This window comes from Schistocerca cancellata, chromosome 4 (assembly GCF_023864275.1).
Source record: "Schistocerca cancellata isolate TAMUIC-IGC-003103 chromosome 4, iqSchCanc2.1, whole genome shotgun sequence".
Classification (NCBI taxonomy): Eukaryota; Metazoa; Arthropoda; class Insecta; order Orthoptera; family Acrididae; genus Schistocerca; species Schistocerca cancellata.
Window position 1 is genome coordinate 15,914,946 of NC_064629.1, and position 25,384 is coordinate 15,940,329.

A 25,384-nucleotide genomic window follows, 5' to 3' on the forward strand; every position below is an offset into this window, starting at 1 on the left:
TCTACCAACTGAGCTACCGAAGCACGACTCACGCCCGGTACTCACAGCTTTAATTCTGCCAGTACCTCGTCTCCTACCTTCCAAACTTTACAGAAGCTCTCCTGCGAAACTTGCAGAACTAGCACTCCTGAAAGAAAGGATATTGCGGAGACATGGCTTAGCCACAGCCTGGGGGATGTTTCCAGAATGAGATTTTCACTCTGCAGCGGAGTGTGCGCTGATATGAAACTTCCTGGCAGATTAAAACTGTGTGCCCGACCGAGACTCGAACTCGGGACCTTTGCCTTTCGCGGGCAAGTGCTCTACCAACTGAGCTACCGAAGCACGACTCACGCCCGGTACTCACAGCTTTAATTCTGCCAGTACCTCGTCTCCTACCTTCCAAACTTTACAGAAGCTCTCCTGCGAAACTTGCAGAACTAGCACTCCTGAAAGAAAGGATATTGCGGAGACATGGCTTAGCCACAGCCTGGGGGATGTTTCCAGAATGAGATTTACACTCTGCAGCGGAGTGTGCGCTGATATGAAACTTCCTGGCAGATTAAAACTGTGTGCCCGACCGAGACTCGAACTCGGGACCTTTGCCTTTCGCGGGCAAGTGCTCTACCAACTGAGCTACCGAAGCACGACTCACGCCCGGTACTCACAGCTTTAATTCTGCCAGTACCTCGTCTCCTACCTTCCAAACTTTACAGAAGCTCTCCTGCGAAACTTGCAGAACTAGCACTCCTGAAAGAAAGGATATTGCGGAGACATGGCTTTGCCACAGCCTGGGGGATGTTTCCAGAATGAGATTTTCACTCTGCAGCGGAGTGTGCGCTGATATGAAACTTCCTGGCAGATTAAAACTGTGTGCCCGACCGAGACTCGAACTCGGGACCTTTGCCTTTCGCGGGCAAGTGCTCTACCAACTGAGCTACCGAAGCACGACTCACGCCCGGTACTCACAGCTTTAATTCTGCCAGTACCTCGTCTCCTACCTTCCAAACTTTACAGAAGCTCTCCTGCGAAACTTGCAGAACTAGCACTCCTGAAAGAAAGGATATTGCGGAGACATGGCTTAGCCACAGCCTGGGGGATGTTTCCAGAATGAGATTTTCACTCTGCAGCGGAGTGTGCGCTGATATGAAACTTCCTGGCAGATTAAAACTGTGTGCCCGACCGAGACTCGAACTCGGGACCTTTGCCTTTCGCGGGCAAGTGCTCTACCAACTGAGCTACCGAAGCACGACTCACGCCCGGTACTCACAGCTTTAATTCTGCCAGTACCTCGTCTCCTACCTTCCAAACTTTACAGAAGCTCTCCTGCGAAACTTGCAGAACTAGCACTCCTGAAAGAAAGGATATTGCGGAGACATGGCTTAGCCACAGCCTGGGGGATGTTTCCAGAATGAGATTTTCACTCTGCAGCGGAGTGTGCGCTGATATGAAACTTCCTGGCAGATTAAAACTGTGTGCCCGACCGAGACTCGAACTCGGGACCTTTGCCTTTCGCGGGCAAGTGCTCTACCAACTGAGCTACCGAAGCACGACTCACGCCCGGTACTCACAGCTTTAATTCTGCCAGTACCTCGTCTCCTACCTTCCAAACTTTACAGAAGCTCTCCTGCGAAACTTGCAGAACTAGCACTCCTGAAAGAAAGGATATTGCGGAGACATGGCTTAGCCACAGCCTGGGGGATGTTTCCAGAATGAGATTTTCACTCTGCAGCGGAGTGTGCGCTGATATGAAACTTCCTGGCAGATTAAAACTGTGTGCCCGACCGAGACTCGAACTCGGGACCTTTGCCTTTCGCGGGCAAGTGCTCTACCAACTGAGCTACCGAAGCACGACTCACGCCCGGTACTCACAGCTTTAATTCTGCCAGTACCTCGTCTCCTACCTTCCAAACTTTACAGAAGCTCTCCTGCGAAACTTGCAGAACTAGCACTCCTGAAAGAAAGGATATTGCGGAGACATGGCTTAGCCACAGCCTGGGGGATGTTTCCAGAATGAGATTTTCACTCTGCAGCGGAGTGTGCGCTGATATGAAACTTCCTGGCAGATTAAAACTGTGTGCCCGACCGAGACTCGAACTCGGGACCTTTGCCTTTCGCGGGCAAGTGCTCTACCAACTGAGCTACCGAAGCACGACTCACGCCCGGTACTCACAGCTTTAATTCTGCCAGTACCTCGTCTCCTACCTTCCAAACTTTACAGAAGCTCTCCTGCGAAACTTGCAGAACTAGCACTCCTGAAAGAAAGGATATTGCGGAGACATGGCTTAGCCACAGCCTGGGGGATGTTTCCAGAATGAGATTTTCACTCTGCAGCGGAGTGTGCGCTGATATGAAACTTCCTGGCAGATTAAAACTGTGTGCCCGACCGAGACTCGAACTCGGGACCTTTGCCTTTCGCGGGCAAGTGCTCTACCAACTGAGCTACCGAAGCACGACTCACGCCCGGTACTCACAGCTTTAATTCTGCCAGTACCTCGTCTCCTACCTTCCAAACTTTACAGAAGCTCTCCTGCGAAACTTGCAGAACTAGCACTCCTGAAAGAAAGGATATTGCGGAGACATGGCTTAGCCACAGCCTGGGGGATGTTTCCAGAATGAGATTTTCACTCTGCAGCGGAGTGTGCGCTGATATGAAACTTCCTGGCAGATTAAAACTGTGTGCCCGACCGAGACTCGAACTCGGGACCTTTGCCTTTCGCGGGCAAGTGCTCTACCAACTGAGCTACCGAAGCACGACTCACGCCCGGTACTCACAGCTTTAATTCTGCCAGTACCTCGTCTCCTACCTTCCAAACTTTACAGAAGCTCTCCTGCGAAACTTGCAGAACTAGCACTCCTGAAAGAAAGGATATTGCGGAGACATGGCTTAGCCACAGCCTGGGGGATGTTTCCAGAATGAGATTTTCACTCTGCAGCGGAGTGTGCGCTGATATGAAACTTCCTGGCAGATTAAAACTGTGTGCCCGACCGAGACTCGAACTCGGGACCTTTGCCTTTCGCGGGCAAGTGCTCTACCAACTGAGCTACCGAAGCACGACTCACGCCCGGTACTCACAGCTTTAATTCTGCCAGTACCTCGTCTCCTACCTTCCAAACTTTACAGAAGCTCTCCTGCGAAACTTGCAGAACTAGCACTCCTGAAAGAAAGGATATTGCGGAGACATGGCTTAGCCACAGCCTGGGGGATGTTTCCAGAATGAGATTTTCACTCTGCAGCGGAGTGTGCGCTGATATGAAACTTCCTGGCAGATTAAAACTGTGTGCCCGACCGAGACTCGAACTCGGGATCTTTGCCTTTCGCGGGCAAGTGCTCTACCAACTGAGCTACCGAAGCACGACTCACGCCCGGTACTCACAGCTTTAATTCTGCCAGTACCTCGTCTCCTACCTTCCAAACTTTACAGAAGCTCTCCTGCGAAACTTGCAGAACTAGCACTCCTGAAAGAAAGGATATTGCGGAGACATGGCTTAGCCACAGCCTGGGGGATGTTTCCAGAATGAGATTTTCACTCTGCAGCGGAGTGTGCGCTGATATGAAACTTCCTGGCAGATTAAAACTGTGTGCCCGACCGAGACTCGAACTCGGGACCTTTGCCTTTCGCGGGCAAGTGCTCTACCAACTGAGCTACCGAAGCACGACTCACGCCCGGTACTCACAGCTTTAATTCTGCCAGTACCTCGTCTCCTACCTTCCAAACTTTACAGAAGCTCTCCTGCGAAACTTGCAGAACTAGCACTCCTGAAAGAAAGGATATTGCGGAGACATGGCTTAGCCACAGCCTGGGGGATGTTTCCAGAATGAGATTTTCACTCTGCAGCGGAGTGTGCGCTGATATGAAACTTCCTGGCAGATTAAAACTGTGTGCCCGACCGAGACTCGAACTCGGGACCTTTGCCTTTCGCGGGCAAGTGCTCTACCAACTGAGCTACCGAAGCACGACTCACGCCCGGTACTCACAGCTCTCCGCTGCAGAGTGAAAATCTCATTCTGGAAACATCCCCCAGGCTGTGGCTAAGCCATGTCTCCGCAATATCCTTTCTTTCAGGAGTGCTAGTTCTGCAAGTTTCGCAGGAGAGCTTCTGTAAAGTTTGGAAGGTAGGAGACGAGGTACTGGCAGAATTAAAGCTGTGAGTACCGGGCGTGAGTCGTGCTTCGGTAGCTCAGTTGGTAGAGCACTTGCCCGCGAAAGGCAAAGGTCCCGAGTTCGAGTCTCGGTCGGGCACACAGTTTTAATCTGCCAGGAAGTTTCATATCAGCGCACACTCCGCTGCAGAGTGAAAATCTCATTCTGGAAACATCCCCCAGGCTGTGGCTAAGCCATGTCTCCGCAATATCCTTTCTTTCAGGAGTGCTAGTTCTGCAAGTTTCGCAGGAGAGCTTCTGTAAAGTTTGGAAGGTAGGAGACGAGGTACTGGCAGAATTAAAGCTGTGAGTACCGGGCGTGAGTCGTGCTTCGGTAGCTCAGTTGGTAGAGCACTTGCCCGCGAAAGGCAAAGGTCCCGAGTTCGAGTCTCGGTCGGGCACACAGTTTTAATCTGCCAGGAAGTTTCATCCTAATGGCTTTCTTCTGCAATAATAGGATGTCATGTATATGACTACAGTTACCCCACAAGATAATGCCATAGGATATTATACTTTGGAAAAATGCAAAATAAGATGATCTGATGTATGTTTCGGGTACACAATTTCTGAGTTGTCTTAATAAATAAATTACTCTAGATAGCTTACTACTAATATAGTTTACATGTTGGCCCCAGGATAACTTTTCGTCTAAATAAACTCCCAGGAATTTAACAGAACTACGGTCATCAGATAGTGGCTTGTCTCTTAGAGTGAAGATTATCTGCTGAGTTTTATTTTCATTTAGCAGGAAACCATTTGCTCTGAACCAATATGCTGCATTAGTGAGTGTATTTTCAGCACAGGTTTTAAGATCATTAATATTGTTACTGCTATGAAGAAAAGTCGTATCATCTGCATACAATACAGTGGTGGATCTAATAAATAAGGGGAGGTCATTGATCATTATCAGAAACAGGAAGGGCCCCAGTACAGATCCCTGAGGCACACCTACTTTAACATTTCCTATGTTTGACATTTCCTTACCAACACAAACTACCTGTTTACGGTTGTTGAGGTAAGCTTTTAATAGTCTGAGACTGTTTCCTTTGATGCCGTAGAATTCTAGTTTCTCTAGTAGTGGCGTGTGCTCAACACAGTAGAAGGCCTTGCTTAGGTCACTCTTAGGATACTCTTAGCACTATCACTAGTGTTAACAGTTTGAGCAGTGTGGCCTATTGCCTGATGAATTTGTAGCAGTTCTGAAGCGAATGCTGTGAAGTGTTTCCTTCACTTTAGAAATCAAGTTGAACTTACAAGGGCTTAAATCAGGGCAGTGCAGTTGGTGGTATAGCACTTAGCAAGCACCATCAGTCAGACAAATCAGTAAGAGCTTGCACTGTATGTGCTTGAGCATTGTCCTGCAAAATGATGGTCAGGTCCTGCAGAAAATGTCATCACTTCTGTCTCTATGCTGTTCATTTTTGGAACACAACCTATGACCAGCTTAGGGACAGAAGTGATGACACTTTCTGCAGGACCTGACCCTCATTTTGCAGGACAGTGCTCAAGCATGTACATTGCAAGCTGTTACTGATATGTTTGACTGATGGGGCTGCTAAGTGCTATACCACCTACTGCACTACCCTGAGTTAAGCCCTTAAAGTTCATGTGATTTCTAAATTGAAGGAAACACTTCATGGCATTCGCTTCAGAACTGCTATAAATTTGTTGGGCAATAGACCGTGATGCTCGAACTGTCAACACAACTGACACTGCTAAGAGTATCCTACGACTTCCACATCACTAGCAATGGGTTATACACAGTGCTGGTGACTACTTTGAAGGTCAGTAAAACTTTGAAACATGTATATATTTTGTATGAGCTGTAAATAAATATTTGTCACTATTAAAGTTCCAACCCTCGTATTTATTTACATGTAAAGTTCCATAGGACCAAATTGAGGATCAAATCTCCAAGGTCATGGAATGTGTCAGTACATTAAATTACAACATAAAAGTAATAACAGATAAAAATAAAATGTTTGAGTCTGAAAAAAGTCAATCCATAAGTTTAAGTAAACGCAATCAACAAAACAAGAATCAGCTTAATATTTCAAGGAACTCCTCGACAGAATAGAGGGAGCGACACAGGAGGAAACTATTCAGTTTTGATGTAAAAGCACATGGATTACTGATAAGAGTTTTGAATTTGAGTGGTAGCTCATTGAAAATGGATGCAGCAGTATATTGCACACCTTTCTGCACAAGAGTTAAGAGAGTCCGATCCAAATGCAGGTTTGATTTCTGACGAGTATTAACTGAGTTAAAAGCTGCTTATTCTTAGGAATCAGCTAATACTGTTAACAAGAAATTACAGTAAGGAATGTATATATTGAGAGGCCAATGTCAAAATACCCAGACTCGTGAACACGGGTCGACAAGAGGTTCATGAACTTACACCACTTATCGCCCGAGCCACCCGTTTATGAGCCAAAAATGTCCTTTTAGCATGGGAAGAGTTACCCCAAAATATAATACCCTACAACATAAGCAAATGAAAATAAACAAAGTAGACTAATTTTCATGTCAAATGATCACTCACTTCAGATACGATTCAAATAGTAAAAATGGCAGCATTAAGTCTTTGAACAAGAGCCTGAACATGGACTTTCCATGACAGTTTACTATCTTATCTGAACACCTATAAATTTGAAATGTTCAGTTTCGCTATTCATACGCCCATTTTGTGAAATTAAAACATCGGGTTTTGTTGAATTGTGTGCTAGAAACTGTAAAAACTGAGTTTTACTGTGATTTAGCATTAGTTTATTTTCTACAAGCCATAAACTTAGATCATCAACTACACTATCTGAAATTGAGCCAATGTTGCGCACAACATCCTTTACTACCAAGCTAGTGTCATCAGCAAACAGAAATATTTTAGTGTTACCCATAATACTAGAGGGCAACACTGATCCCGGGCCCCCCCCCCCCTCCGCCACTTGGCTTTACCCCACTCACACCCCACCACCCCACATTACAGCCATTCTCAACACTGTGAATAATGATCTTTCGCTGTCTGTTACTAAAGTAAGAGGTGAACCAATACTTCAGACAATTGTGCGCTATACAGCATAATGTACAAAGAATATGTGGTCACATATAGATGACTGTTGCTGAAAAGAATCATGCTAAACAATTTAGTTTAATAAAAGTGACTGAATCAAAAGGCATATGTGATTTTGAAGATATTGTCAGATTTTCTTGAGGGGAAGTTTATTTTATTATGACACTGTTGCTATTTATTAGGTCCAGTTCTATCACTTTCACATTTTTGACTGGTTCGTCTTTCTTGGCCATCTCCTCTATTTTTCTGTTTCATATGTTCCCTGTTTTCACTCACTTCTGGGAGCTATCATTTTGGTATTTTACCCTCTGCCCACTACCTCCCCCCCCTTCCTCATCCTTGTTTTCCCTCTTACCTTACTCTGCTCAGTATTTTGTTTTCATTTCACAGAACTCCCTCCCTCACATCCTGCATTCTCAGTTTCCACAGGCTGGGCCACAACACCCACCTGCATGTTGGGGAATCAAAGGTTTATGTCTCTGTAAAGCTTCCCCATCATCCTGATGATCTACATCTACATCTACATGACTACTCTGCAATTCACATTTAAGTGCTTGGCAGAGGGTTCATCGAACCACAATCATACTATCTCTCTACCATTCTACTCCCGAATAGCGCGCGGGAAAAACGAACACCTAAACCTTTCTGTTCGAGCTCTGATTTCTCTTATTGTTGGTGACTGAAATTTTGTAAATAGATCTTGCCGCGACGAAAAACATCTTTGCTTTAATGACTTCCATCCCAACTCGCATATCATATCTGCCACACTCTCTCCCCTATTACGTGATAATACAAAACGAGCTGCCCTTTTTTGCACCCTTTCGATGTCCTCCGTCAATGCCACCTGGTAAGTATCCCACACTGCGCAGCAATATTCTAACAGAGGATGAACGAGTGTAGTGTAAGCTGTCTCTTTAGTGGACTTGTTGCATCTTCTAAGTGTCCTGCCAATGGACTTGCCTTCCCCACAATATTATCTATGTGGTCTTTCCAACTGAAGTTGTTCATCATTTTAACACCCAGGCACTTAGTTGAATTGACAGCCTTAAGAATTGTCTATTTATCAAGTAATTGAATTCCAATGGATTTCTTTTGTAACTCATGTGTATCACCTCACACTTTTCATTATTTAGCGTCAACTGCCACCTGCCACACCATACAGCAATCTTTTCTAAATCACTTTGCAACTGATACTGGTCTTTGGATGACCTTACTAGATGGTAAATTACAGCATCATCTGTGAACAACCTAAGAGAACTGCTCAGATTGTCATCCAGGTCATTTATATAGATCAGGAACAGCTGGGGAACACCTGATATCACTTCAGTTTTACTCGATGATTTGCTGTCTATTACTATGAACTGTGACCTTCCTGACAGGAAATCACAAATCCAGTCACACAACTGAGACGATACCCCATAGGCTCCCAGCTTGATTAGAAGTTGCTTGTGAGGAATGGTGTAAAAAGCTTTCCGGAAATCTAGAAATATGGAATCAACTTGAGATCCCCTGTCGATAGCAGCCATTACTTCATGCGAATAAAGAGCTAGCTGTATTGCACAAGAACGATGTTTTCTGAAACCATACTGATTATGTATCAATAGATTGTTCCCTTCAATGTGATTCATAATGTTTGAATACAGTATATGCTCCAAAACCCTACTGCAAACCAACGTCAATGATATAGGTCTATAGTTCAATGGATTACTCCTACTACCCTTCTTAAACACTGGTGCTACCTGCACAATTTTCCAATCTGTAGGTACAGATCTATCGGTGAGCGAGCAGTTGTATATGATTGCCAAGTAGGGAGCTATTGTATCAGCGTAATCTGAAAGGAACCCAATCGGTATACAGTCCAGGCCTGAAGACTTGCCCGTATCAAGCGATTTGAGTTGCTCCACAACCCCTAAGGTATCTACTTCTAAGAAACTCATGCTAGCAGCTGTTCGTGTTTCAAATTCTGGAATATTCCATTCGTCTTCCCTGGTGAAGGAATTTCGGAAAACTGCGTTTGATAATCCGCTTTAGTGGCACAGTCATCAGTAACAGTACCATCGGCACTGCGCAGTGAAGGTATTGACTGCGTCTTGCCGCTTGTGTGCTTTACATATGACCAGAATTTCTTCAGATTTTCTATGAAATTCCGAGACAATGTTTTGTTGTGGAACCTATTAAAGGCATCTCGCATTGAAGTCCGTGCCAAATTTTGCGCGTCTGTAAATTTTAGCCAATCTTCGGGATTTCGCGTCCTTCTGAACTTCGCATGCTTTTTCCGTTGCCTCTGCAACAGCGTTTGGACCTGTTTTGTGTACCATGGAGGATCAGTTCCATCTCTTACCAATTTATGAGGTATGAATCTCTCAATTGCTGTTGCTACTATGTCTTTGAATTTGAGCCACATCTCATCTACATTGGCATAGTCAGTTCGGAAGGAATGGAGATTGTCTCTTAGGAGGCTTCTAGTGACACTTTATCCGCTTTTTTAAATAAAATTATTTTCCATTTGTTTCTGGTGGATTTGGAAGAAACGGCATTGAGCCTAGCTACAACGACCTTGTGATCACTAATCCCTGTATCAGTCATGATGCTCTCTATTAGGTCTGGATTGTTTGTGGCTAAGAGGTCAAGTGTGTTTTCACAACCATTTACAATTTGCATGGGTTTGTGGACTAACTGCTCGAAATAATTTTCGGGGAAAGCATTTAGGACAAACTCGGAAGATGTTTCCTGCCTACCACTGGTTTTGAACAAGTTATTTTTGCCAACATATAGAGGGAAGGTTGAAGTCCCCACCAACTATAACCGTATGAGTGGGGTATTTGTTTGTTACGAGACTCAAATTTTCTCTGAACTCTTTCAGCAACTATATCATCGGAGTCTGGGGGTCTGTAGAAGGAGCCAATTATTAACTTAGTTCAGCTGTAACGTATAACCTCCACCTATACCAATTCGCATGGAGTATCTACTTCGACTTCACTACAAGATAAACCACTACTGACAGACACAAACACTCCACCACCAATTCTGCCTAATCTATCTTTCCTGAGCACCATCTGAGACTTTGTAAAAATTTCTGTATAACTTATTTCAGGCATTAGCCAGCTTTCTGTACCTATAACAATTTCAGCTTATGTGCTTTCTATTAGCACTTGAAGCTCAGGGACTTTCCCAGCACAACTACTACAATTTACAATTACAATTCTGACTGTTCCTTGATCCAAGAATGTCCTGTATTTGCCATGCACCCTTTGAGATTGCAGCCCGCCCCGTACTTTCCTGAGGCCTTCTAACCTAAAAAACCACCCAGTCCATGCCACTCAGCCTCCACTACCCATGTAGCCGCCAGCTGAGTGTAGTGAACTCCTGACCTATTCAGCGGAACCCGAAACCCCACCACACTATGACCCAAGTCAAGGAATCTGCAGCCAACATGGTCGCAAAACCATCTGAGATGCTGATTCAGTTGTATTGTAATGCATTCTATATTTTGTTTGTGTCCCCCATTTCACATTTTAATCAAAATGGGTTGCTGATGTATTGGCACATTAATTTCTCCTGTGAGATTATTATGAAACTGTTAAGTTGTATTTATTCTGTTGTTTGTAAAGTGTTTACATCAGTCTGGCATATGTACAAATATTTTTGAAATTTTTGAATTATACCAAACATTGTTTTCTGTAATGTTATTTTATACATGAATATGTTCACAGTCTGATAAATTACATTTATCATTTTAAATAAACAAACAAACCAACAAATCACCTAGTTTATTACATGATTTTAAAGGATGATTATTTAATTTTTGCATGATCCATTACTACTCACAATAAGACAACATATCACAATCAATAGACATAGAACAGAGATAAAAAAACATGCCATAGCAGCATTGTCTAGAAGCTATTCAATTAACAGTTCTTAAAACAGACTGTCATAGATGATGATAACTATATCAGTATTTTTGGTTTAAGTTCTGTTCACTGAATGTAACACTGCAAAAAATATAGTTTGTTAGCACTTGAATTTTTTGTTTACAAATGTAATACCATACGTGAATTTAGGCATTACTTATATTTGAAACATATCTAAAGATGCTGTGTGAAAATGTAAAGAGAAACTGAATAACTGTTTTTTTTTAAATTACAGCCACCTGATGAAAGCCTACAAAATGGAGAAATATTGGGATATTATATTGGGTATAAGATCAGCAATTCATCAGAGCCTTTCCATTACAAAACTTTTGAAGTAACCCCTGGAATGGAACTGCAAAATACATTGAATGAATTGCAGAAATTTACAGAGTACAGTGTCTTAGTTCAAGCATACAACAGAGCTGGTGCTGGCCCACACAGTAAAGAAGTCACTGCTATAACAGAGGAAGATGGTAATATAATGCTAGGTGTTATTTTCATACATTAAGTGACCATACTTAGAGGTTTTGATAACAGAATGAAGAACTTGCCATGTATCTTTAAAAAAGTGAAATGTGTTTGTTCTTTTGAAAAAGAAATAAGCTATTCAGATCATTAACTAAACCACAAGAACTATTTGTTTTTTTAAAGAATAGAACTTTTACTTTGTATTTTTTTCATTTCTTTCATCTCTCTAGACATTTATGCATTATTAACAAAAAGTATTTGTAAGATATTTCATTCTAATCAGTACAACACAAAGCATAACCCTTGTGAGTGGCTAAGCTGAGTCTGTGGTTGTATCTTTCCAAAGTTTCGTATATGGAGAAGACATTATAACCAGTCACACTTGGTTAAACATAACATATGTAAGATAACAGTAACTGTCTTCAAGAATTACTTAATCAGTATTGTTCTTGTCAGATTAAAGTGCATCTACTGCTTGGTTTCATAGTAACTGCACCATCAGCTGAAAAACAATGCATGACAACACCACTGTGTGTGTGTCATGGTCCATCATTTCCTTAACATTGCTGTATTTTCTATTGTCTAGCACACTAAGGCTGCTTTTATGAGCCACTCCTTCTTTCTTAGCATATGTTTATCCAGTTTCTTTTCCTTCTTATTGTTACATTCAGTAACTATCTCTGCTCTCCCACTCTTCTCAGTACCACCTCATTTGTTACGCTGTCCATCCAACTTATTCTTTCTATCCTCTGCCACATCCACATCTCAAAAGCCCCCAGCTTTGCTCTGTCTTTCTTTCTTGTTCGCATTTCAGCACCATACAGGGGATGCTCTGTACAAAATGCTTTATCAGTCATTTCCTCAAATGTTCATTAGTGGTACTGCAAAAAAGTCTCTTATTACAGAAAACCTATTTTGCAATTACTTTATGTTTTTAATTTCTGTGCTACACTTCCAGTCAATTTCCATTTTGTTTGCTAGGTATTTAAAACTTTGCAAAAGAGCTAATAATTCTCCTTTCAGCTCTACATATATCCTTTTCTTCCTCCTAGTGCCATCACTTTCATTTTCTTCTTATTGATTTTCATTTTATAGGTATTTACTTTAGCTTCAATGACATCCACTATTTATTGCAGCTATTTCTCAGTTGTTTGGTAAAAGGCCCATGTCACCTGTGTACCACAGGCACCACATTTTTCTTCCTGTATTTGGTATCCCTGTGTCATCTGGTGGGCAGTGTTCAGTCATACACTCTAAATACAGACTGAAAAAAGTAGGAGACAGATAGTGGCCTTGTTAGTCCTTTTCCTAGTTCACTGCAGTTTGCACTTCCTTCTGTCACTTTGATGTTTTACAGTTTGTATATAATGAATTTATATATTGTCTCGTTCTCCAGTTCTCATTATAGTTGCAAGCTTATTCCAAGCCACATTGTCAAATGACTTTTCCAGCTCTATAAAATACATATGTAAATCTCTTTCATTCCTAATAAACCTTTTAGCCAAAGAGTCCTATTGCATACCTTTTGTCTGTATTCCTTCTCAAACCACACTACTTCTCAGCCAAATTTTCCTCCTTTTATCTTCTCCAATGTTTTATTTGTGATTATTAACATAAATTTGAGTATGTTCGAAGTCAGACTATTTGTCCAGTGTTCACATTACTTTTCTTCATTCCTTTTTTATTTGATACTGGAATCATTACCACTGTCAAAAATCATACTGTCATATACTTGTTACATAATCTGAGTATTTTCCGTATTCGTTCTTGGTGCTTATACTTCAGCAAAACTTATTTTTCATTGCAGCTATTCCACATGTGTCTTTTCGTATGGTTTGTCCTTTCTTCTCATTAATTTCATCTATTTATTTATTATTTATTTAACCTGATCTCATTAGACCCATCAGACAATCTCCTATATCAGACCAGGGTTTATCACATACAGTATGTCATATTTACCTAATATATAACAATTTTAATATGACAAATACTGCTGAAATGATTTGAGTGTCTGTAGTGACAATGTGAATAAATAATACTGACTTTTAACTAATAAAGTTAAAACTGGCAGTGCTTCTTCTAGTTGCTGCTGCTGCCATGAATGATGATGATGATGATGATAGGTGATAGATGATAGATGATAATAATAATAATAATAATAATAATAATAATAATAATAGTAATAATAATGACAATGATGATGACTATAACAACAATAATGATAGTGGCAAATATAAAAAGAATTTATTGGGGTGTAAAATAGATGTTTTCTGATATATCAGGTTTTGAGAGAAGGAAATTTAATCCTTTCCAGTCCAGTTTTTCTGATCACTTCATTCTCCTCAACTGTTACTTATTTTATGAAGGTAAGGATGTAAGGCATTATAGGTTATAATGCTGCTGTTTAAAAAATAAAGTGCAATACAAGGTCACTTGACAACTTTATTTTCTCTTAGACTAGTTTTGAAACTATGTTGGTGTTTGTTTATAATTTTTTGTGTATGGTGCTTCTTAAAGCATTCTTCAGGTTGTAGTCAAGGCTTCCTCTTGCATGTTTCACAGTAGAAAATTGTTTCTCTGTTCCCTCATTTCTCCTTGAATTTGCTGCAAAACATGCAAACCTCTGCTGATTTGGCTTCATTTTGGATTATAACATGAAACTTCTCATTTAGACTTTCCTTGGCATCAGATGTTGTTGGTCTTCTTCTTTCCTTTGAATTTGTATCTCTCACCTGACTGACTAGCTATCTGGTTAGAGTTCTTCCATGGGAAAGGTGAGTCTGTGATTGTTCTGCACATTCATTGTTGTCTATTGACTAAAGAATACAGCAGTTCACTGCAGCAACTTCAATCAGCCAGAAGGAGAATTTTTACCATCCCTTATATGATGACCTCTGTATTCCAAAATGACGGTAGGTTTTAGGAACTGCACAGGCTCTTTCTTCCTGTAACCAGTTGGGTAGTAAGGACCAAAGAATGCACTCAACATGGTCACTAACCTCTTGTCATGGAATGGAAGACACAATTTCGATCTCACTTTTATAAGCATGTAACTCATGTTAAGCAAGTTTCATCTTCTTCAAACTGTATCCTTCTGACAGATGAAATTTCATTTGTGCAGTTCCTGAGCAAGTTGAGGGCTTGTGCAGATACTGTCAGTAAAGATGTGATATGAACAACTACTTGGGTTCCTAAATGTAAATGAGAACAAATTAGACTTTTTGTAGTTGTCTCTACACAGTATTGAATGTGAGAGAAACATAACCATTTTCTGGAGCACACAGACAGAAAATTCATAAATCACACTTCATAGGCTTCTTTGTATTGTAGCACTTGAATTGAATTCTTCCTTTGAATCCTACTTTGTTCTCACCTATTGCTGCCTTTCTTTTTGGTATGTAAAGTTCTTTGGGTTTACCGTCAGTGTACTCATTAACATTCTTCACCATGCTCCCTCTTACACATTGACACCATTGAGCTGTGACAGGAGGAACTAAATGCAGCATTCAAAATATTAAGGAAAAAAGAAGACAAGACATGGAGACAAGAAGAAAACATCATTAAAATTGTGTTCATTCTATTCAGTATTCTATAAAATATTCAACTAATTCTGTCTTTACATTCAAGGCCATGTTGAATATTACACCAAGATAAGCCTTCATTTCTTCTAGTGAAATATCTCTCCATGAATACCACAATGAATGTTTCGTAAGTGGAGTGACTCCTTGTATCTTTTCTGTAATATAAATATTTGTAGCACTCACAATTTCACTAATATCATCAGTGAAGAAGAGTTGGAAATATTCAAGTTCAGATTTTGGTTGAAAACCATGAGGAATGGTGAAACCTCACTGCATGAAAGAAAAGGAAACTTCATGAGATCACCACTGCCATCATGATAAAACTTCCAAGGTACTTGCCAAACTGACAATAGCATTATCACTTACACGTTTTCTACCACTCATTATCATTCTAGAAATGTGTGAATACAATATTCTTTGGGTAGTCATATCATATCAAGTGCTGCCATGTGCCTACTGAATTCCAACAATGGAAGATATAGAAAGCACAACAATGGAAAGGCATCACACATCAGTCAACATCAGAGCCATAGCAGAAAATCATAGTGTCAGACATAGTCTGATAATGGATCAGAAAGGGTTAAGGAGACTGCACCAGCTAAGAATACTGGGAAATAAGGAAGGTCAGTGTGGAAATCCAGATGTACAGGGATAATGACTGCATAAATGGTAATCATCATTGTTGCTTTAGTAGATATCTCATTCACTGTCTTCTGAAGCTGAAGATGACATTCAGTTCTCTAAGATAATGTGGGAGGTCATTCCAGAGATGGATACTTACTGAGAAGGACTTTGAGAAAGCGGCTGAATGATGGAGTGCAACAGAAAGGATTTTGCTCTGAAGGAGAGATAGAGGGGCAGTGTACATTTATAAGACAGTAGAGAAGACAGAGGGTATGGAAATCTCTGCTCTTGACTGCATACAGCCAGGGTATCTGTGCATATGGCAGTAAAATGTGATCAAAGAGTCAAACATCACAAATGTAACGAAAACAGGCAACCATCATCCACATCATTCAAGGATTCAAGATCCAGAGTACTCAGTTTGTGACCTTTGTCATATAGCACGTTCCAATAGTCTTCTCACCCTTGAAGGTCTTTCTTTTGATCTTTGTATACTATGTTTTCCATTTTACTGAGAATTTCCTTACTAGAACTTCTTGGTCTATTTTGATAGTGTTGGAAGGTGTCATTTATAATCAATCACCCTACTAGAAAATTCATCTTTGGTGTTGCTGCAATGGGCACTTTGTATGTATGTTTGTTTGCTTAATTTGCATTTGTCATTGATCATGTACATTCATTCCATGTAAAAATAAAGTTTATTCTTCAGTTCCGAACCATAACTGCATTTTAATTTAGTGCTCAAATAACAACAGGTTGTGGGTCCAGCTACCCACTCTGCCAGTATAACATAAAAACAGCAGCTTATTTGAAACAAACAAAAATGTGTGTGTCTCCATAATGCCAAGAAAGTTCATTTCAACACATAATCATAGAATGCTGACATAATGAATTCTGGCACTGCCAACATGTTTCCATTAATGAAAAAACTAAAAAGAAGATGAAACTACAACAAATGGCAATTTGCAATGAAAACTTATTTGCAACAGGAACAGTTGTGGCAGTGTGTAGTGGGAGAGATCAAAGATGAGATAAGATATGTACCGCAAGGGCTAATATGAAATTATCAGTTCACTCCACTGTTTATGTGCATCTACAAAACACCCCCAACTACAAAAGAAGTATGGAAAAGACTAAAAGAAATTTATGAGGACTCAGGACTTTACTGAAGAATGGGACTGTTGAGAAAATTTTTAACAACAAGGCTGGAGAACTGTTTGTCTGTGGAAGAATAAATGTCAATAATAATTTCACTATCAAACAAATTAAATGATCTTAACTTCTAAGTGCAAGATGAGTGGGTAGTATGTATTTAGTTATATGGGCTGCCAAAATAGTAAAATTCAGTGATAATGATTTTAGAGAACTCCAAAATGTTGATAATGGAAATTCCAATAAAAACAGATTTGTACTGGAAGTAAAGGATGATGAAACTGGCAGTTCATGTTTTAATGATGCAGCCCTTCAAGAAAATAAAAAGGGCAGCTGCAATAAATGCACATTACAGCACCAGAGGTCAGAGGTGTTGCAACTGCAACAAATATGGACACACAGTGAAGAACTGTCACAGTAAAAACAAAGCAAGTGAAAAATCTGCCATGAAAGAAACAAGTTATGAGACATTCTTAAAAACATTAGCATCAGCTAAAGCTATATGCAAAGAATGGTGATATGTGGATTCTGGTGCTTCTGGTGATTTCAGTTTCACAGTGTCAGTGCCCAATTCACAAATGGTTGTGACTAATAATGAAAACTTATCCATTAAAGGGACAGGCTGAACACACACAATGAAGCAGTAGCAAGACAACAGATGTTAGAGTGATAGATGAACTCTATGTGCCTCAGTTTAGTAAAAATTTACTTTCTGTAAGCACAACAGGGCTACCCTATCATTTTTGATTATAGGGTGTGTTGCATTCATGATGCAGAGAAGAAATTAATAACCACAGCATCATTAATCAATGAAATGTATAGACTGGAGCAACCAAGTGATCACAGTTTTGAAGCAAAGTGTGTATCCTTGTCTAATGATGCAAAATTATAGTATAACATATTAGGACACCTGTACTCACATGCAACAGAATAATTACAAAAAGGTTTGGCTAATGGCATTGGGTACAAAGGAGGCATTGACATCCTCTGAACTGCATGCCTAGAAGATAAGCAAACCAGATTTTCCTTCCCACATTACACATCTAGAGATCAAGGATTCTAGAGTTAATTCATTCAGATTTGGGTGGTCCAATGCAATCCACATCAACTTGTAGAGCTAAATATTTTCTAACTCTAATTGATAATGTTTTGAGAATTTTTTTGTTTAAGTACCAAGTATTGAGATTATTCACAATTAAAAAAAACTTTAGAGAATCATACAGGTGAAAGACTTTGTGTCTTGTGAACTGATAATGCAAATGAATATGTAAGTGAAAGGGTGACAAAATTCTTAAGGGATAAAGGAGTTAGACATCCAACCATGGTTCCCTACACTCCAGAACAAAATAGTGTAGCAGAGAGATATAATGGAGTGATCATGGAGGAGGCAAGATGTGTGCTGTTCGATGTAAAATTATCTATGAAATTTGGGGAAGTAGCAGCCTCCACCACAGTTTGTCTTATAAACAGATTCCTGATAAATGCTTTTAACAACATAATTCCAGAGAAAGCTTTCTTGAGGAAGAAACCTGACCTTCAACATCTGAGATTATTTATCAGTAAGGTGTATGTTCACTTACCAAGAGTCAATAGGCACAAATGGTACAAGAAATGTGTTCAGTGCATACTTGTCAGATACTGCAAAGACAGCAAGGCATACTGATTGTTCCATCCTGTTCGTCAAAGAATTATAAAAGCAAGATGTGTAATCTTTAAAGAAAAAACAATTCATAAGATTAATGACAAGCCATGAACATCTGATCATTTTCTGGAACCAAACCAGGTATTCATTCCATCAACACGGGTAAGGAGGAAAGCACTGAGGTGCAAGACGATTTGAAGGATGCCACACTGGATAACAGAATTTCAGAAGAACCAGCCTCAGTCAAAATAAAAGAATATTCTGAAACATCTCAACAAGTTCTCAGAAGATATTTCAAATACCAGTGTCAAAGAAAATGGATGATTACATGTCCTATCATACAAAAGATTCAGAAGTGTCAGAACCATCAACACTGGAGGAAGGACTGCAATCTAGTGAGTTGCAGAAATGGCTTCAAGCAAATAAAGAGGAATTAAAGTCTCACCCAGAAAATCAAACTTGGGAATCAGCAGTCTTGACTCCAGGCATAAAACAATTGATACCAAGTGTTTCTTTAAGCTAAAAAGAGGCTTAAAAGGGCTAATAATTCACCATAAAGCTCATCTGTTAATTAACAGCTATGCACAAGTCAGAGGTTACGACTATGAAGAAACATACACGCCAATAATATGAGACAATTAACTCAGATATTTATTTAGTCTAGTTCCTAAATATCCCTTGCACATTGATCATTGTGATATAGTGAAAGCTTCTTTAGAAGGCAAGTTGAAAGAAGAAATTTATATCAAAATTCCCATGGTTAGCTACATGACAAAAACATTCAAAGATGAAGTCATTAAAAGACTTAAGAAAGCAGTCTACAGATTGATATAGGGAAGTTGCTGTAGGAACATCAAAACGGATTAAGCTGTACTATGTTTAAATTTCAGCTGGCCTTTGTGTTTAATACAGTAATTAAGGAAGTGATATATTCACTGTAGCAGTTTACATAGATCATGATTTTATGCAACAATCTGCAACAAAAAATTGCATTTGAAGAGAAACTGAAGGAACAATTCAAACTAATGGACCTTGGAGATTTATCCAACTGTCTAGGAATCTGAGTAACAAGAGACCACAAGTGTGGACTTTTATGGCTGGACCACACTCGTTATATAAATAAGATTTTACAAAAACCATCTGGTTTCCACACTGTTAGATAGTAACCAAGTACTAGCTCATGAAATGAGTGCAAAGAAAGAATAAGAAAACAATTCCATGAAGAATATCCTAAACAGAGAAGCCATAGGTATCCAATTGTATGCACAACTAGGTGCTAGATCAGATCTAGCACATACAACTGGAGTGGTAAGTCTGTTTAATAATAAACTAGGACTACCCCCACTAGAAAGCTGTAAAAAGAATCCTGTGATATCTAAAGGGAACTAAAGATTTTAAACCACAATTTTCAGTAGATGAGGACCATGAAATCACAGGATACACTGATGCAGACAGGCCTGGAGCACTGGGGACAGAAAATTGACCTTCAGTTTTTTTTATTTATGTCACAGGGTGCAGCGAATTCATAAAACAGCAAATAACAACCAACAGTAGCGCTCTCAATGACAAAAGCATAGCACCTCTCACTGTCAGGAAGTACATTGGCCGCAACAGCTACAATGAGAAATATCCCCTCCCCTCTCCTAGAAGAGGGTCTGATAATTTTTTGCAGCAAAAATGGTGATCTGTTGAAGACAGGTGGAAACAAAGATCACATTAAACACACTGTTAGCAGGCATCATTTGATCAGGGAAGTAACTGACTCAGGAGAAATCACAGTGGAACAAATTTCAATAAATGGAATTCTTTCAGACATGATGACAAAGTCACTATCAAGAACCAGATGTCATCAGTTAACCCAAGAATTTGTACTATGAAGATGAAGTTCTGAGAGGCATCACTTCTAGTGTGTGTGTTGGAAGTTGTCACTTAGAATTAATGCCTTGTCTAGAAAACATCTTCAGTGTTGTTGGTATGGACACATTTTTTATATATGTTCTTTTGCTTAATTCATGTTTTGTCACTGACTGTGTTACATTCATCCTGTGTAAGAGCAAAATTTATTATTCAGTATAAACCAAAGCACATTTTCATTTAGAGCTCAAATAACAACAAATGCCATGTTGTCACTTTTCTCTGTTGTGGGTACAGTAAATCATATCTTCCCTTCCTCTCCAAGTCTTCAGTTGTGTCAGACTCTTCTTTTAGCCATTTTTCATACCTTCTTCTGTTTTTGATACAATTCATTGTTCAACCTCTTGTACATCTTTCATTCAGTTTCATTGTTCTTGTTTTTGAATTCTCTTTTTCTTTTCCATCTGCCAAATCATTTCCCCTTTTTTTCCATATCACATATCCCATACTTTCCTGCCCAGAATTTGTGATTCCATCTTTAATATGCTTCAGCCTCATGGACATTATTAGGTGGTTCTTTATCTCACAATGTGTTAACAAGCTCAATTGATAGCATTTATCTGTACACATTATCTCATTTTCTTTAGATCCTACTTCTTCACTATTGCAGCCTTCTCCAATTTTTACATTTTTATTTATATTCCTTCCATAAGGAAATTGCACTTTCTATTAATATCTGCATCTAGTAGTGTGTGACACTTCTTGAGTCAATTCTTATACGTTTCTTCCATCAGTATAACATCAATTTGGTTTCTATATTTATCCCCTGGTGACTTCAAACTGTCGATCCTCATCTTGTGTTTGTAACTATTAGCTGTCTTTCCATGCAGTAATCAATAGGCTGCCAGTTAATGCCATTCGTCCTTCCAAGACTCTGACTGCCTACTGTTGTTCCCTCCTATCATTCCCCCACAATAGCATTCCAATTGCCCATTACTATTTTGCAGCATGTTTCATTGTTATTCGTGATTTTCTCTATTGTGTTTTATGTCTCCTCGACAAGATGGTCTTCGTGTTCTGAAGTTAGCATATACAACTCGATAATCAAAATAGATTTTTGTAGTCCTTCCAGTCTTACACCGATAACACTCACTTGCATAGTGTACATTTACCATGCACTTAACCATTTACTTCATCATGAACAATCTTGTTCCCTTCATTAAAGTTGTCAGATTTTGCACCAACAAAGGTGATCTGCTGAAGACAAGTGAATACAAAGATCATGTTAAACACATTGACAGCAGGCATCATTTCATCAGGGAAGTAACTGACTCAGGAGAAATCACAGTGGAGGAAATTTCAACAAATTGAATTCTTTCAGACATGATAATGAAGTCACTATCAAGCACCAGATGTCATCAATTAACCCAATTAAATATTACATTACATATTCATTTGTCTGGGTTGATAGGAGAATTCTCAAGGGGGCCACTGAAACTCATGGGAGTACCTCCTTTCTCTTTTGGAGGCTAAGATCAGTGTCCAGTGATACAACATTGAAAGGATACAAGCACAATGAGAAGCTCAGACAGGCAGGTACTAAGGATGTTAAAATATCACAAGTTTCTTAGAAAAGTACAGTAAAAAGTACTGTTAGTATACTGCATCAGAATATCAGGGGATTAAAAAACAAAGTAGATGAACTACTTGTTTGTTTGGAAGATTTAGAAACAGAGAATGTAATAGATGTACTATGCTTGTCTGAACATCATATACTCACAGATATGGAAGAGGTAAACATAAGTGTATATAAGCTGTCAGCACATGTAAGCTGGAACACCGTGGAAAAAGAAGTAGTTGTCGACTGTGTTAAAAGTTACCATAGTGTGAAACATGTAGAAACTAAAAAATTTTGAGTAGAGCAACATATAGAAGAATGGGCATGTGAGCTGAAACTATATAAATACAATTTTATAATTGTAACTGTATACAGGGGGGGGGTCCATTGATCATGACTGGGCCAAATATCTCATGAAATAAGCATCAAACGAAAAAACTACAAAGAACGAAACTAGTCTAGCTTGAAGGGGGAAACCAGATGGTGCTATGGTTGGCCCACTAGATGGCACTGCCATAGGTCAAACGGGTATCAACTGTGTTTTTATTAAATAGGAACCCCCATTTTTTATTACATATTTGTGTAATACATAAAGAAATATGAATGTTATAGTTGGACCACTTTTTTGTTTTGTGACAGATGGTGCTGTGATAGTCACAAACATATGGCTCACAATTTTAGATGAACAGTTGGTAACAGGTAGGTTTTTTAAATTAAAATACAGAACATAGGTATGTTTGAACATTTTATTTTGGTTGTTCCAATGTGATACATGTACCTTTGTGAACTTACCATTTCTGAGAACACATGCTGTTACAGCGTGATTACCTGTAAATACCACATTAATGCAATAATTGCTCAAAACGCTGTCCATCACCCTCAATGCATTTGGCAATACGTGTAACGACATTCCTCTCAACAGCGAGTAGTTCACCTTCTGTAATGTTCACACATGCATTGACAGTGTGCTGACACATATTGTCAGGCATTGTTGGTGGATCACGATAGCAAATATACTTCAACTTTACCCACAGAAAGAAATTCGGGGACGTGAGATCCGGCGAATGTGCGGGCCATTGTATGCAGGTTCGATGACCAATCCACCTGTCATGAAATATGCTATTGAATACCGCTTCAACTTCACGTGAGCTATGTGCTGGACATCCATCATGTTGGAAGTACATCGTCATTCTGTCATGCAGTGAAACATCTTGTAGTAACATTAGTAGAACATTACATTGGAAATCAGGATACATTGCACCATTTAGATTGCCATCAGTAAAACAGGGGCCAATTATCCTTCATCCCATAATGCCACACCATACATTAACCCACCAAGGTCACTGATGTTCCACTTGTCACAGCCATCATGGATTTTCCGTTACCGAATAGTGCATATTATGCCGGTTTACGTTACCGCTGTTGGTGACACTTGGTCCCTAAATAGAACACATGCAAAAAATCTGTCATTGTCCTGTAATTTCTCTTGTGCCCAGTGGCAGAACTGTACACAACATTCAAAGTCGCCGCCATATAATTTCTGGTCTATAGAAATATGGTACGGGTGCAATCGATGTTGATGTAGCAATCTCAACACCGACGTTTTTGAGATTCCCAATTCTCGCACAATTTGTCTGCTATTGATGTGCAGATTAGCCACAACAGCAGCTAAAACACCTACTTGGCATCAACATTTGTTGCAGGTCATGGTCGATGTTTCACATGTGACTGAACACTTCCTGTTTCCTTAAATAACGTAACTATCTGGCGAAGGGTCCGGACACTTGGATGATGTTGTCCAGGATACCGAGAAGCATACATAGCACATGCCCATTGGGCATTTTGATCCCAATAGCCATACATCAACACAATATTGACCTTTTCCGTAATTGGTAAATGGTCCATTTTAACACAGGTAATGTATCACGAAGCAAATACCGTCCGCACTGGCAGAATGCTATGTGATACCACGTACTTATATGTTTGTGACTTCCATAATTAGTAAATGGTCCATTTTAACACAGGTAATGTATCATGAAGCAAATACTGTCCACACTGGCGGAATGCTATGTGATACCACGTACTTATACGTTTGTGACTATTACAGCGCCATCTATCACAATGCGTAAAAAGTGGTCCAACTAAAACATTCATATTTATTTACATACTACACGAATATGTAATAAAAAATGGGGGTTCATATTTAAGAAAATGCTGTTGATATCCGTTTGATCTATGGCAGCCCATCTAGTGGGCCAACCATAATGCCATCTGGTTTCCCCCTTCGAGCTAGACGAGTTTCGTTCTTTGTAGTTTTTTCATTTGATGCTTATTTTGTGAGATATTTGGACCAGTCACTATCAATGGACCACCCTGTATAGCTCCCCACTGGGAAATTTTCAACACTTTCTGAAAAACTTGGTTTTATTGTTGTGCTATCTGTCAGACAGAGAGAAGCAAATTAATATTTATGGGGCTTTCGATGTCAATTTTCTGAAAGAGTATGATAGGAAGAATGGTCTTGAGGTACTACTTGGTTCTTTCAATTTGACATCAGTTATTGATTTTCCTACTTGGGTTGTACAGGAAAGCAGCACACTAATAGATAATATTTTCATAGACTAAGATAAATTTAATCAAATAAACATTTATCCTCTTAAGAATGGCCTTTCTAATCAGGATGCACAGCTAGTTACATTATATGACAAAGCTCCATACAGTAATGCAAAACAGTCCTCCATAATGATATGTCCAATTAACAATTTAATGACTACAAATTTTAGGGAAAGTTGGCAGCAGTTAGACTGGGATGAGGTGCACCGGGAACCTGATGCTAATTTAAAATATAACATGTTTCATGATATGTTTGTGAGTATTTTTTAAAACATGTTATCCTAAGAAAACATGAAATATACCCATAAGAAATCATGTAAAATACCATGCGTTACTAAAGGAATAAAAATATCTTGTAACTAGAAAAGGGAAATGTATCTAATAGCAAGAAAGAGTAATGACCCAAAATAAAAACTGTTGTAGTACATTAAGCAAAGTTATTGCAAAGTCCTGAAGTAAGTGTATCATGTCTGAGGTTAGCAACTCTGATAACAAAATTAAAACAATTTGAATATTGTTGAAAGGGAAACAGGGCAACTAACAGCACAGGAAGACTAGTTTACCATCAAACTGAATGAAAAGTTTATTAACAATAAGTCAGAGGTTGAAAATATTTTTAATAATCATTTTTTAAATGTTGTGGAGAAAATAGGATCCAGATGTTCATTAGAAAAGGCAAAGCTATGTATGGAAGAGGCAATACCTAGGCAGTTTGATAAAATTGAAAT

General features: G+C 39.5%; 1 protein-coding gene across 1 annotated transcript in view; it reads left to right on the forward strand.

The window, feature by feature from the left end:
* The first annotated feature begins 7,229 nt into the window (after positions 1-7,229).
* LOC126183285 (Down syndrome cell adhesion molecule-like protein Dscam2) overlaps positions 7,230-25,384 on the forward strand; it is a 194,555-nt gene continuing 176,400 nt past the window's right edge. The window contains exons 1-2 of the mRNA XM_049925116.1: positions 7,230-7,316; positions 11,340-11,577. Of these exons, the coding sequence (XP_049781073.1) occupies positions 7,230-7,316; positions 11,340-11,577 (325 nt within the window). The remainder of the gene's footprint in view (positions 7,317-11,339; positions 11,578-25,384) is intronic.